Source organism: Ranitomeya imitator, chromosome 10 (genome assembly GCF_032444005.1).
Source record: "Ranitomeya imitator isolate aRanImi1 chromosome 10, aRanImi1.pri, whole genome shotgun sequence".
In the NCBI taxonomy this organism is placed as follows: Eukaryota; Metazoa; Chordata; class Amphibia; order Anura; family Dendrobatidae; genus Ranitomeya; species Ranitomeya imitator.
In genome coordinates, this window is record NC_091291.1 from 70,455,036 (window position 1) to 70,467,527 (window position 12,492).

The 12,492-nt window shown below is 44.1% G+C and overlaps 1 protein-coding gene across 1 annotated transcript in view; it reads right to left on the reverse strand.

The window, feature by feature from the left end:
- LOC138651521 (sacsin-like) overlaps window positions 1-12,492 on the reverse strand; it is a 163,540-nt gene that overhangs the window by 81,596 nt on the left and 69,452 nt on the right. Inside the window, exon 5 of the mRNA XM_069741786.1 lies at window positions 6,800-6,911. Within this exon, the coding sequence (XP_069597887.1) occupies window positions 6,800-6,911 (112 nt within the window). The remainder of the gene's footprint in view (window positions 1-6,799; window positions 6,912-12,492) is intronic.

Below are 12,492 nucleotides of genomic sequence, written 5' to 3' on the forward strand. Positions count from 1 at the left end.
CTGTGCAGAATTATTAGGCAACTTAATAAAAACCAAATATATTCCCATCTCGCTTGTTTATTTTCACCAGGTAAACCAATATAACTGCAGAAAATTTAGAAATGAACATTTCTGATATGCAAAAACAAAACCCCCCAAAATTAGTACCAATATAGCCAACTTTCTTTATGACACTCAGCAGCCTCCATCCATAGATTCTGCCAGTTGCTTGATCTGTTTACGATCAACATTGCGTGCAGCAGCCACCACAGCCTCCAGACACTGTTCCGAGAGGTGAACTGTTTTCCCTCCCTGTAGATCTCACATTTTATGAGGGACCACAGGTTTTCTATGGGGTTCAGATCAGGTGAACAAGGGGGCCATGTCATTATTTTTCTTCTTTGAGACCTTTACTGGTCAGCCACGCTGTGGAGTAGTTGGAGGCATGTGATGGAGCATTGTCCTGCATGAAAATCATGTTTTTCTTGAACGATACCGACTTCTTCCTCTACCACTGCTTGAAGAAGTTGTCTTCCAGACACTGGCAGTAGGTCTGGGAGTTGAGCTTCACTCCATCCTCAACCTGAAAAGGTCCCACAAGTTCATCTTTGATGATACCAGCCCATACCAGTACCCCACCTCCACCTTGCTGGAGTCGGAGTGGAGCTCTCTGCGCTTTACTGATCTAGCTTCTGGCCCATCAAGAGTCACTCATTTCATCAGTCCGTAAAACCTTTGAAAAGTCAGTCTTAGGCTGTGTGCACACGTTGCTGTTTTTTCGCGTTTTTTCCCGATAAAAACGCTATAAAACCGGAAAAAAAAACCACATACAATAAGCATCCAATCATTTAGAATGAATTCCACATGTTTTGTGCACATGATGCGTTTTTTTCCGCGAAAAAAAGGCATCGCAGTAAAAAACGCAGTATGTTCATTCATTTTGCGTTTTTCTTTTTTGCGGATTTCCCACTACAAAATGCATTGGGAAATGTCCGGAAAAAGACACATCAAAAACGCATGCAGATTTCTTGCGGATTTCTTGCAGAAAATTTCAGGTTTTTCTGCGAGAAATCCTGAACATGTGCACATAGCCTCAGGCTACTTTCACACATCAGGTTTTCTGTTTCAGGCTGAATTCGGATAATGTTGTAAAAAACGGGAAGAGAGAGAGACAGAGAGAGACATTTTCTCCGTCCGCCGGAAAAGAAAAAACAGATGAAACGTGTTTGTAATACAACTCTATGACAAAAAAACGGATCCTGCGTGAAAAAAACGGATCCGTTTTTTTTTTTTTAAAAACTTGCCGGATTGTGCCTGAAACAAAAAACCTGATGTGTGAAAGTAGCCTTAGGCTATGTGCACACGTCAGGATTACTGGCAGAAATTTTCCAGACAAAAACCTGACATTTCTGCCAGAAATCCGCATGCGTTTTTTCCCCCTATTTTTTTGCAAGTTTTTTGCGCGTTTTTTCTTGCGTTTTTCCCAAATGCATAGAATAGCAAGAAAAACGCAAAATTAATGAACATGCTGCTTTTTTTTACCGCGATGCGTTTTTTTGCGGGGGAAAAAACGCACCATGTGCACAGAAATTGCAGAATGCATTCTAAATGATAGGATGCATATGTCTGCAGTTTCTAATGCGGTTTTATCGCAAAAAAAAAACGTGAAAAAAACTGAACGTGTGCACATACCCTTAAGATATTGCTTGGCCCAGTCTTGACATTTTATCTTAGGTTTCTTGTTCAAAGGTGGTCATTTTTCAGCCTTCCTTACCTTGGTCATGTCCCTGAGTATCGCACACCTTGTACTTTTTGTTACTCCAGTAACGTTGCAGCTCTGAAATATGGCAAAACTGGTGGCAAATGGCATCTTGGCAGCTTCACGCTTGATTTTCCTCAATTCATGGGCAGTTATTTTGCGCCTTTCTTGCCCAACACGCTTCTTGCGACCCTGTTGGCTATTTGCCATGAAACGCTTGATTGTTTGGTGATCACAAATCAAAAGTTTGGCAATTTCAAGACTGCTGCATCGCTCAGCAAGACATCTCACAATTTTGGACTTTTCAGAGCCCGACAAATCTCTCTTCTGACCCATTTTGCCAAAGGAAAGGAAGTTGCCTAATAATTACGCACACCTTATATAGGGTTTTGATGTCATTAGACAACACCCCTCCTCACTACAGAGATGCACATCACCTGATTTACTGTATTGGTAGTTGGCTCTCAGCCTGAACAGCTTGGAGTAGGACAACATGTATGAAAAGTATCATGTGATCAAAATACAACTTGCCTAATAATTCTGCACGCAGTGTATATTGAATAAGGTATTCCCCTAATGTCATTCCAATTTGCACACCCTGGTCCCCCATTGTGCATCTTGATTATGAATTAATAAACTCATTACATATTATTTGCCTTGTTTGAATACATTTTTGGAAGGATTGGTATTTATATGGTATTCATGGATTATATTGTTTCTTATTATTGTTTTTTTTATATAGGTTTTTTCTTCAGTTATGAAGCAACACGGATTGTGAATCAATTTCTCCTGCCGTTGTGCAAATGCAACAGACAACGGGTAGAAATGATAGGTAATTATCAAGACAACCTCTATAAAGGAGTGGTTCTGTGGGTGGTTACCACAGACCATTCCTTTCTTCTCATCCATTTTGGCTGTTTTTGGTCACTTTTGGATTTTTTCATTGTGCTCACTCCTACAGGTACAGTAGCAACCCACAGACGTTGCTCAGGTAGTGCAGCTCATCCAGGAAGGAACATCAATGTGAGCTGTGTCAAGAAGGGTAGCTGTGTTTGTCAGTACAGTGTCCAGAGCATGGAGCAGATACTAGGAGACAGGAAGTACATCAGCAGACATGGAGGGGGCCATAGGAGGGCAACAACCCAGCAGCAGGACCACTACCTCCTCCTTTGTTCAAGGAGGAACAGGTGGAGCATGGCCAGAGTCCAGCAAAATGACCTCCAACAGGCCACTTACATCCAAGTGTCTGTTCAAACTGTCAGAAACAGACTCAATGAGGGTGGTATGAGGGCCAGACGTCCACAAGTGGGTGTTGTGCTTGCAGCTCAACTCTGTGCAGGGCAATTGGCATTTGCCAGAGAACACCAAGATTGGCAGATTTGGCATTGGTGCCCTGTGCTCTTCGCAGATGAGAGCAGGTTCACACTGAGCACATGTGACAGATGTGACAGAGTCTAAAGACGCCGTGGAAAATGTTCTGCTGCCTGCAACATTCTCCAGCATGACTGGTTTGGCACTGGGTCAGTAATGGTGTGGGGTGGCCTTTCTTTGAAGGGCTGCACAGCCCTCCATGTGCTCACCAGAGGTACCCTGAATGCCATTAGGCATTAAGGATAAGATCCTCAGACCCATTGTGAGACCGTATACAGGTACACTGGGCTATGGGTTCCTCCTGATGCATGGCAATGCTAGGCCTCATGTGGCTGAAATGTGTCATCAGTTCCTGCACGATGAAGACATTGATGCTATGGACTGGTCTGCCCGTTCCCCAGACCTAAATCCAATCTGGCACATCATGTCTCGTTCTATCCACCAACGCCACGTTGCACCTCAGACTGCCCAAAATTTGACTGATGCTTTAACCAGGTCTGGGAGGAGATCCCTCAGGAGACCAGCCGCCGCCTCATCAATACCATGCCCAGGCATTGTAAGGATGTAAGAAGATCATACAGACACGTGAAGGCTACACACTATATTGAGCATGATTTCCTTGTCTTGAAGCTTTTCCACTGAAGTTGGATCAGCCTGTAATTTGATTTTCCACTTTGATTTTGAGCATCAGTCCAAATCCAGACCTTCGTGGGATATTAATTTTGATTTACATTAAAACGTAACAATGATCATTGTTCTCAACACATTCTACTATGTAATGAATAAAGATTTGCAACTGGAATATTTCATTCAGTGACATCTAGAATGTGGGAGTTTAGTGTTCCCTTTATTTTTTTGTGCAGTGTATATCCTGCGCTACCTACTTGAATCTAACCGGTTTATCTTACAGATCATTGAATTACAGATTTTGACCAATATGACAACTCAAAGATTATAAAGTAAGTCTAAGTTAACCATTTACAACAACAGATAGTCTCCTCTTCCTTATCTGCTGTAGTCATCCTAAATGAATACTCCTTAGTTTCCTTATAATGGAGTTGTCCTTCATATATTTTATTTCTCTGGTACAATCATTCGGTTTGTCAGACAGATTTTAAAGGCAGAGTCAAAGTAAGGCGGTCATTTAGGAGTGCTGAGGAGGCAACCCCAGGGATAAGGGAAGTGCCAGGAACCGCCGCAACTTCAGCTGAAAACCTCCAAAGGAGGATAGACACAGGGTTACAGGTAGAAATCGGGCACAGGAGCGCTGAAAGGAGACACTGACATTGGATACAGTTTAGCCACAACGCGTTTCAATGGACATGCTGTCTTCATCAGGTCCCTGATGAAACGCAATGTGGCTAAACTGTATCCAGTGTCAGTGTCTCCTTTCAGCGCTCCTGTGACCGATTTCTACCTGTAACCCAGATTTTTAGGCAGGGCTCAGTTCAATCCATATACACAGCCACCTCCAGACAAACTATCAGCAGATTTGGCTTGCAGTCAATGGCGTACAGCCAATGGTGGCAGGCCTCGTGGCCGCTATGGGGCCTGCGAATTGGGGGACCCCTGTGCCACAACTGGCACGGGACTCATCCCCACCCATTATTGCACGTTCAACTCTATCGGCATGCTGGATGCCTAAACAGTTGAAAGCAATGATGGAGAAGGGAGCGTCAGCTGACGCTTCTTCCTCCATAATCATTCTTGCTAGGCGCCTGACATCTCAGCATGGAACCTGCTGCTCTGAGGTATGCGGCGCTTCAGAATGAGAGGAGAGTACTGTGTTTTTTTTTTTTCAATTGTGGTGGCCATAATACTATGTAGACTATGAGGAGTATAGTACACTGTATAGGGAACTATGGGGAGCACAGTATAATATTTGCAGGGCTATGGGGAGTGCAGTATACTATATGGAAAGCAATATGGGGCTCAGTATACTATATGGAAGGCTATATGGTGGCCATGATAATACTTGGAGGGCTATGTGGGGGCCATTATAATATTTGTAGGGAAATATGAAAGCCTTTACTTTATGGAAGGCTATGTGGGGGTGATTATACTGTATGCAAGCAGCTAGATATTTATACAGTGTTGAGCCATTATACTGTATGTAGGAAAAATGGAGGAGGTTGCAAAGTTGTGAGATATGCTCTTCTGTGACCACCATGAAATATTAATTATTTTTCATGGATGGGAAGCCCGATTGGAACTTCTGCTATAGGCCCCATGATTTGATATGTACGCCCCTGCTTGCAGTAATATTTCTATGTAAAATACTTATGCCCCCTCCCCCCCCAAAAAAAAAAAAAAAAATATATATATATATACACATACATACATACATCTAAAAGTGATACCTTTATTGGCCAACCAGAAAAATTGTATATGTAAGCTTTTGGAGCACAGAGGCTCCTTCATCAGTAAGGCTTGCAAATATAGTTTTTTTTTTTTATTAGCTAATAAAAGGTATCACTTTTAGAATACGATTATCTTTTTTCGGCATAAAAGTATTCACATGGATTTATCTGGATACCAATAATGTGGTGTACAATAAATTATATTGTGGTACCATCAGTGCCATCTTTACAATGACAACAAGCCTCTTTCTGAACCATCACCTCTGCACTACTACAAAACACTAGTGATTGATGTCATTTGTCTGTGTAGTCCATCTAAAACTAATTATTTCACATAGTAAGCTTCTTTGGTTCCCTCCATATACTAACTTACCTAAGCTTACTTAAGGTTACCACTGCAGTGTTTGGCATCACTCCAACTCCTAGATAAAGAGAATCCATCACCAGGTTTTTGACACCCTATCTGAGAGTAGCACAATGTCCAGACAGATCGAGGTGTCACTTATTGGGCTGTTTGTTGTAATTTTGATAAAAATCAAATTTTTCAATCAGCAGGAGATTATCCATAATGGACTAGCAAACCTACTACCATGTAGCCCTCCATATTCATGAGCTCTGCATAACCCCACCACCACCGATTAGCAGCTTTCTGCCTATGCAGTGTGTAAAAGAAAGCTGCCAATCCGCAGTGTGGGCGGGGTTATACAGAGCTCTGTATTAGAGAACTGCTAAATCTACAACAGATATAACGGATTTTTATCAAAACAGCAGCAAGCAGCCCAGTAAGTGAAACATCACTGGAATCAGAGTCTTAAGAGTGCCTAATCATCACTATGGAAAAACTTACTGAAAGTGTTTTTCCACTCCTCTTTTTAAACCACCCAGAATGCAGCAGCCAAGTTTATATTTCCATATATCCACCATGTTAATGACTCCACGCTCTGCCAGTCACTATCCTGGTTGTCCATTCAATGTAAAATTTGAATCTTTGCCTATTGCAGAGCACCCAACTCTACGCACCGCCGCACAGCACCCGACTTACGCACCGCCACCAATATAAAATTAAATTCATAAACCAAACCCCTACTCCAGTCTCAAATTTTCTCGTGCTGCCCTACTTCTCCGAATAATTAAATTAATTCTCAACATCCACATTTTTCAGATCTTGAGCATTTCCTATAACTGTTATTTTTATTTATTTTTCTCATTCTATAGTTTTGGTGCACTTTGACCCGCTCCACAACACAGCCGTAATATAGCATACTGATGGCTTGGGGCCACTGTCATCTCTAAACCAGTTTTGGATTTCCTACGGCTTATAATAAAATACCTTGTATGGCATGCGGGTCCATTGCATACAGAGTATCTGTCCCATATTCCCCTTCATTATAAACAAAGATCACTTCGCTGGCTTTAGCATCATCAGCGTTCTGTATTAGCTCCTGGAAAAGAGCAACAAATATTAGAGAATAATTCTGCATACATTTTTATGTCAGCAAAATACAACAACAAATTCATCAGGGAGATCTGCGGAGATGCGTGCAGGTATGGTTCACATGCGTTAATCTAGTAAGCAGGACATGTGCTTAATACTTGTACATGTGTCTCAGCCCTATGTGTGGTGTAACTTCATGATGTAGAAGTGAGCAGCTCTGGATGGCACACGACAACCAATAAGAACATTATCTTTCACAACCCTCCCTTCCATATGTAGAAGACATAATGCTGGGGGGGGGGAAGGGGGGTGTTCTTCCTTAAACATGAACCTTTTTATTATTACTATTATTATTATTGTGTAAAATGAGTAAATGATTAAAAAAAAAAAAAAAGTTCATGCTAAAGGACGAAAAAAAAAAAAAAAACTATGAATTTGGTATTGATCTTATCAGAATAAAGTTTCCATATCATGTAAACTGCTCCACTGTAAAACCAATAAGGCTATGTGGCCACGATCCAGAGTTGCTGCAGGTTTGACATTGCGTATCTATGTAGTGACAATCCCGCAGTGTCCAGCTGTGACAGCATGGTGGATGTGATTTCTACAAACCCCATGTCCACTATGCGTCCAGAGACACCTGCAGATCCTGCTGAGACATACATGCGACGCATCTCTGCAGAGTACAGCATGTCAATTTCTCTTGCAGAAATGCTAAAATTCCATCAATAGAATGTATTGGATGCGATGAATCCACACAGTTCAGTGATCACATGCGGATTCACCTGCGTTCAATAGACGGCAACAGTTTGGATGCAGCAAACATGCTCTAGGTCCAAGGCGCTGCTACTCCGGATCTTGGTCACCAGGCCTAAAACTTGCTTTTAAAAAGGGCTGTTCGCTATGTGTCTTGAGACAGAATTATAGTGTGTGTGAGAGAGTGTGAGTGAGAGAGAGAGTGTGTGTGTGTGTGTGTGTGTGTGTGTGTGTGTGTGTGTGTGTGTGTGTGTGTGTGTGTGTGTGTGTGAGTGAGTGAGAGAGTGAGTGTGTGTGAGTGTGTGTGAGAGTGTGTGAGAGTGTGTGAGAGTGTGTGAGAGTGTGTGAGAGTGTGAGAGAGTGTGTGTGTGTGTGTGTGTGTGTGTGTGTGTGTGTGTGTGTGTGTGTGTGTGTGTGTATGTATGTGTGTGTCTAATTGTCTAAGGGGTACTTCCGTCTTTCTGTCCTCAAGTTCCGTAACGGAAATCCCGCGTCGCTGATTGGTCTCGGCAGCTGCCTGTCATGGCTGCCGCGACCAATCAGCGACGGGCACAGTCCAATTAGTCCCTCCCCTACAGTCACAGTGCCTGCCGCCCGCTCCATACTCCCCGCTGTCAGTGTCCCCAGCGCCCGCTCCATACTCCCCGCTCCATACTCCCCGCAGTCAGTATCCCCGGTGCCCGCTCCATACTCCCCGCAGTCAGTGTCCCCGGCGCTCCGCTCCATACTCCCCACTCCATGCTCCCCGCAGTCAGTGTCCCCAGCGCCCGCTCCATACTCCCCGCAGTCAGTGTCCCCGATGCCCGCTCCATACTCCCCGCAGTCAGTGTCCCCGATGCCCGCTCCATACTCCCCGCAGTCAGTGTCCCCGATGCCCGCTCCATACTCCCCGCAGTCAGTGTCTCCGGCGCCCGCTCCATACTCCTCACTCCATACTCTCCGCAGTCAGCGAGACCGCTAAGTCATCTAGGTAATTTCGCAATCAATCATGGGAACGGAAGATGGCAGCCGCATCACACAGCTTCGCTGGATCCCAGGGGTGAGTATATAACTATTTTTTATTTTAATTATTTTATTTTTTTTTTTACAGAAATATGGTGCAACCACTGCTAAATACTGCGTGGGCAGTGTTATATACCTACGTGACTGGGCAATTTACTACGTGGCTCTGTGCTGAATACTACGTCGCTGGGCAATTTAGTACATCGCTGGGCAATATACTACGTGACTGGGCAATATACTACGTGGACGTGCATATTCTAGAATACCCGATGCGTTAGAATCGGGCCACCATCTAGTGTAATATATTATTATATCTAGCCTTGCGCAGGCGTGTACTATGGAGGACAGAGAATGAACTTCAATCCAATATTGCAGCCAGCATGCAGCCAGCGGGTAAGGAAAGGGTGAATCTAACACCCGAAAACCCCGCCCCTATGGCTGAAAATTGTTCCCTCCAAATTCAGGTGACACAGTCCCTTTAAGCAGCGTCAGTCTCCACTGACCGAAAACCACAGGTGGCGTCACGAATAGACTTTATTACCAACTAGCTGAAGAGCCCGGCGTTGCCTGGGCATAGTAAATATCTGTGGTTAGTTATAGCACCTCACTTCTCTTATTTTCCCATCACGCCTCTCATTTTCCCCCTCACTCCTCTCATTTTCCCCCTCACTCCTCTTATTTTCCCCCTCACTCCTCTCATTCCCCCTAACACTTGTCATTTCGACCTCACAGCTGTCATTTTCCGATCACTCCACTATTTCCCTCACTCCTCTTATTTTGCACTCACACCTTTTCATTTTCACATCAGAATATACATGTTTGTCATCTCCCTTATATATAGTATACACCTGTATGTCATCTCCTGTATATAGTATATACCTGTATGTCATCTCCTCCTGTATATAGTATATACCTGTGTGTCATCTCCCCTGTATATAGTATATATCTGTGTGTCATCTCCTCCTTTATATAGTATATACCTGTGTCATCTCCTCCTGTATATAGTATGTACCTGTATGTCATCTCCTCCTCTATATAGTATATACCTGTGTGTCATCTCTCCTGTATATAGTATATACCTGTGTGTTCTCTCCCCTGTACATAGTATATATCTGTATGTCATTTCCTGCTGTATTAGACCTTGTTCACACGTTATTTGGTCAATATTTTTACCTCAGTATTTGTAAGCTAAATTGGCAGCCTGATAAATCCCCAGCCAACAGGAAGCCCTCCCCCCTGGCAGTATATATTAGCTCACACATACACATAATAGACAGGTCATGTGACTGACAGCTGCCATATTTCCTATATGGTACATTTGTTGCTCTTGTAGTTTGTCTGCTTATTAATCAGATTTTTATTTTTGAAGGATAATACCAGATTTGTGTGTGTTATAGGGCGAGTTTCGTGTGTCAAGTTGTGTGTGTTGAGTTGCGTGTGGCGACATGCGTGTAGCAACTTTTTGTGTGTCGCGTTGCATGTGACAGGTTAGTGTAGCAAGTTGTGTGCAGCAAGGTTTGCGCATGGCGAGTTTTGCGCGTGGCGAGTTTTATGTGTGGTGCCTTTTGAGTATGTGCAATTTTTGTGTGAGGCAACTTTTGCATGTTTTGCAACTTTTGTGCATGTGGCAATTTTTCCACGGGTGCAAGTTTTGCGTGTGTCGAGTTTTCCCATGAGGTGAGTTTTGCACGTGTGACGAGTTTTGCATATGGTGAGTTTTGCGCGTGGCGAGTTTTGAGCGGCGACTTTTGTGTTTCGACTTATGTGGCGAGGTTGGTGTATGTGTGGTGAAATGTGTGCTGAGGGTGATATGTGTTCAAGCACGTGGTAGTGTGTGGCGCATTTTGTGTGTGTGTTCATATCCCTGTGTGTGGTGAGTATCCCATGTCGGGGCCCCACCTTAGCAACTGTATAGTATATACTCTTTGTCGCCATCGCTCTCACTCTTTAAGTCCCCCTTGTTCACATCTGGCAGCTGTCAATTTGCCTCCAACACTTTTCCTTTCACTTTTTCCCCCATTATGTAGATAGGGGCAAAATTGTTTGGTGAATTGGAACGCGCGGGGTTAAAAATTTCGCCTCACAACATAGCCTATGACGCTCTCGGGGTCCAGACGTGTGACTGTGCAAAATTTTGTGACTGTAGCTGCGACGGTGCAGATGCCAATCCCGGACATACACACACACACACACATACACACATTCAGCTTTATATATTAGATTTCCCTTAAAAAGACCTTCCCCCCGTCCCCCTTTTATTGGGCGCCCAGGGCCACGGACCGGGCCCCAGCCACCGTGACATCCCCTTTAAGAGCGACCGGATCTGGTACCGAGTATCCCCACTGCCCTGGTGGGCGACTCAGAGCCATGGAGTTAAATAATGTAAAGGAGTCCAAATTATGAAACTTTTTTTGATTTTGCAGGTTGACACGAACAAATTATTCTATGTTCTTGTGCCCATCTAAAAAGACAGAATAAATAATAATAATTATAATAATATTATAATACAGACACCACCAAAAAGGAGCACAAAAGGAACCCAATGTATCAGAACTCAATGAGTAAAAGGTATGAAATTTAATTTAAAGGGAACCTGTCACCCCGTTTTTTGAGATTGAGCTATAAATACTGTTAAATAGGGCCTGCGCTGTGTGTTCCTATAGTGTATGTAGTGTACCCCGATTCCCCATGTATGCTGAGATATAACTTACCAAAGTCGCCGTTTTCGCCTGTCAATCAGGCTGGTCAGGTCGGGAGGGCGTGGTGACATCGCTGGTTCTTCCTCAGCTTTACGTTGGTGGCGTAGTGGCGTAGTGGTGAACAAGCAGCGCGCGATCTGCGCTGTCATCCCTTTCGTCGGTGGGGGCGGCCATCTTCCTGGGGCCGCGCGTGCGCAGATCGAGTGCTCTGCTGCACGGGGCTTCAGGAAAATGGCCGCGGGATGCCGCGCGTGCGCATTAGAGATCGCGGCGGCCATTTTCCCAAAGCCGAGTTTGCATCTCGGCTTTGGGAAAATGGCCGCCGCGATCTCTAATGCGCACGCGCGGCATCCCGCGGCCATTTTCCTGAAGCCCCGTGCAGCAGAGCACTCGATCTGCGCACGCGCGGCCCCAGGAAGATGGCCGCCCCCACCGACGAAAGGGATGACAGCGCAGATCGCGCGCTGCTTGTTCACCACTACGCCACCAACGTAAAGCTGAGGAAGAACCAGCGATGTCACCACGCCCTCCCGACCTGACCAGCCTGATTGACAGGCGAAAACGGCGACTTTGGTAAGTTATTTCTCAGCATACATGGGGAATCGGGGTACACTACATACACTATAGGAACACACAGCGCAGGCCCTATTTAACAGTATTTATAGCTCAATCTCAAAAAACGGGGTGACAGGTTCCCTTTAATAGCTCCATCAGGAACACATCTAACTTCTGCTGTTTGAAGGTATGGAGACATGCAAAATGCAGTGTGAACAGCTCCTAAAAGGATAGAGACATTATCCTGTGCATTTCTTTTTTTTCAATATTTAAATGCATGCATGTTTGCAATTTAGTTTAATTAAAAATGCTGAACCATTTACTTCTATAGCTTCTGTGTTGCACTGCTTATTATTGACAGTAGAATGAGTTAACTGAGAATCTGTCAGAGAGCTTTTCCAGGCAGAAGAGTTTATAACTAATTTTGTTCTTCTCAGCTGATTTATGACCACAAGTTCGGCCCAAACTTTCATGTGGTCATAAATCATCAGAGAAGGGTTTATAAAAGGTCGATATGTTTTAACACTCTACATGTAGCCCAAGTAGGTAATGCAGGGTTCATATTGCATTGGTGCA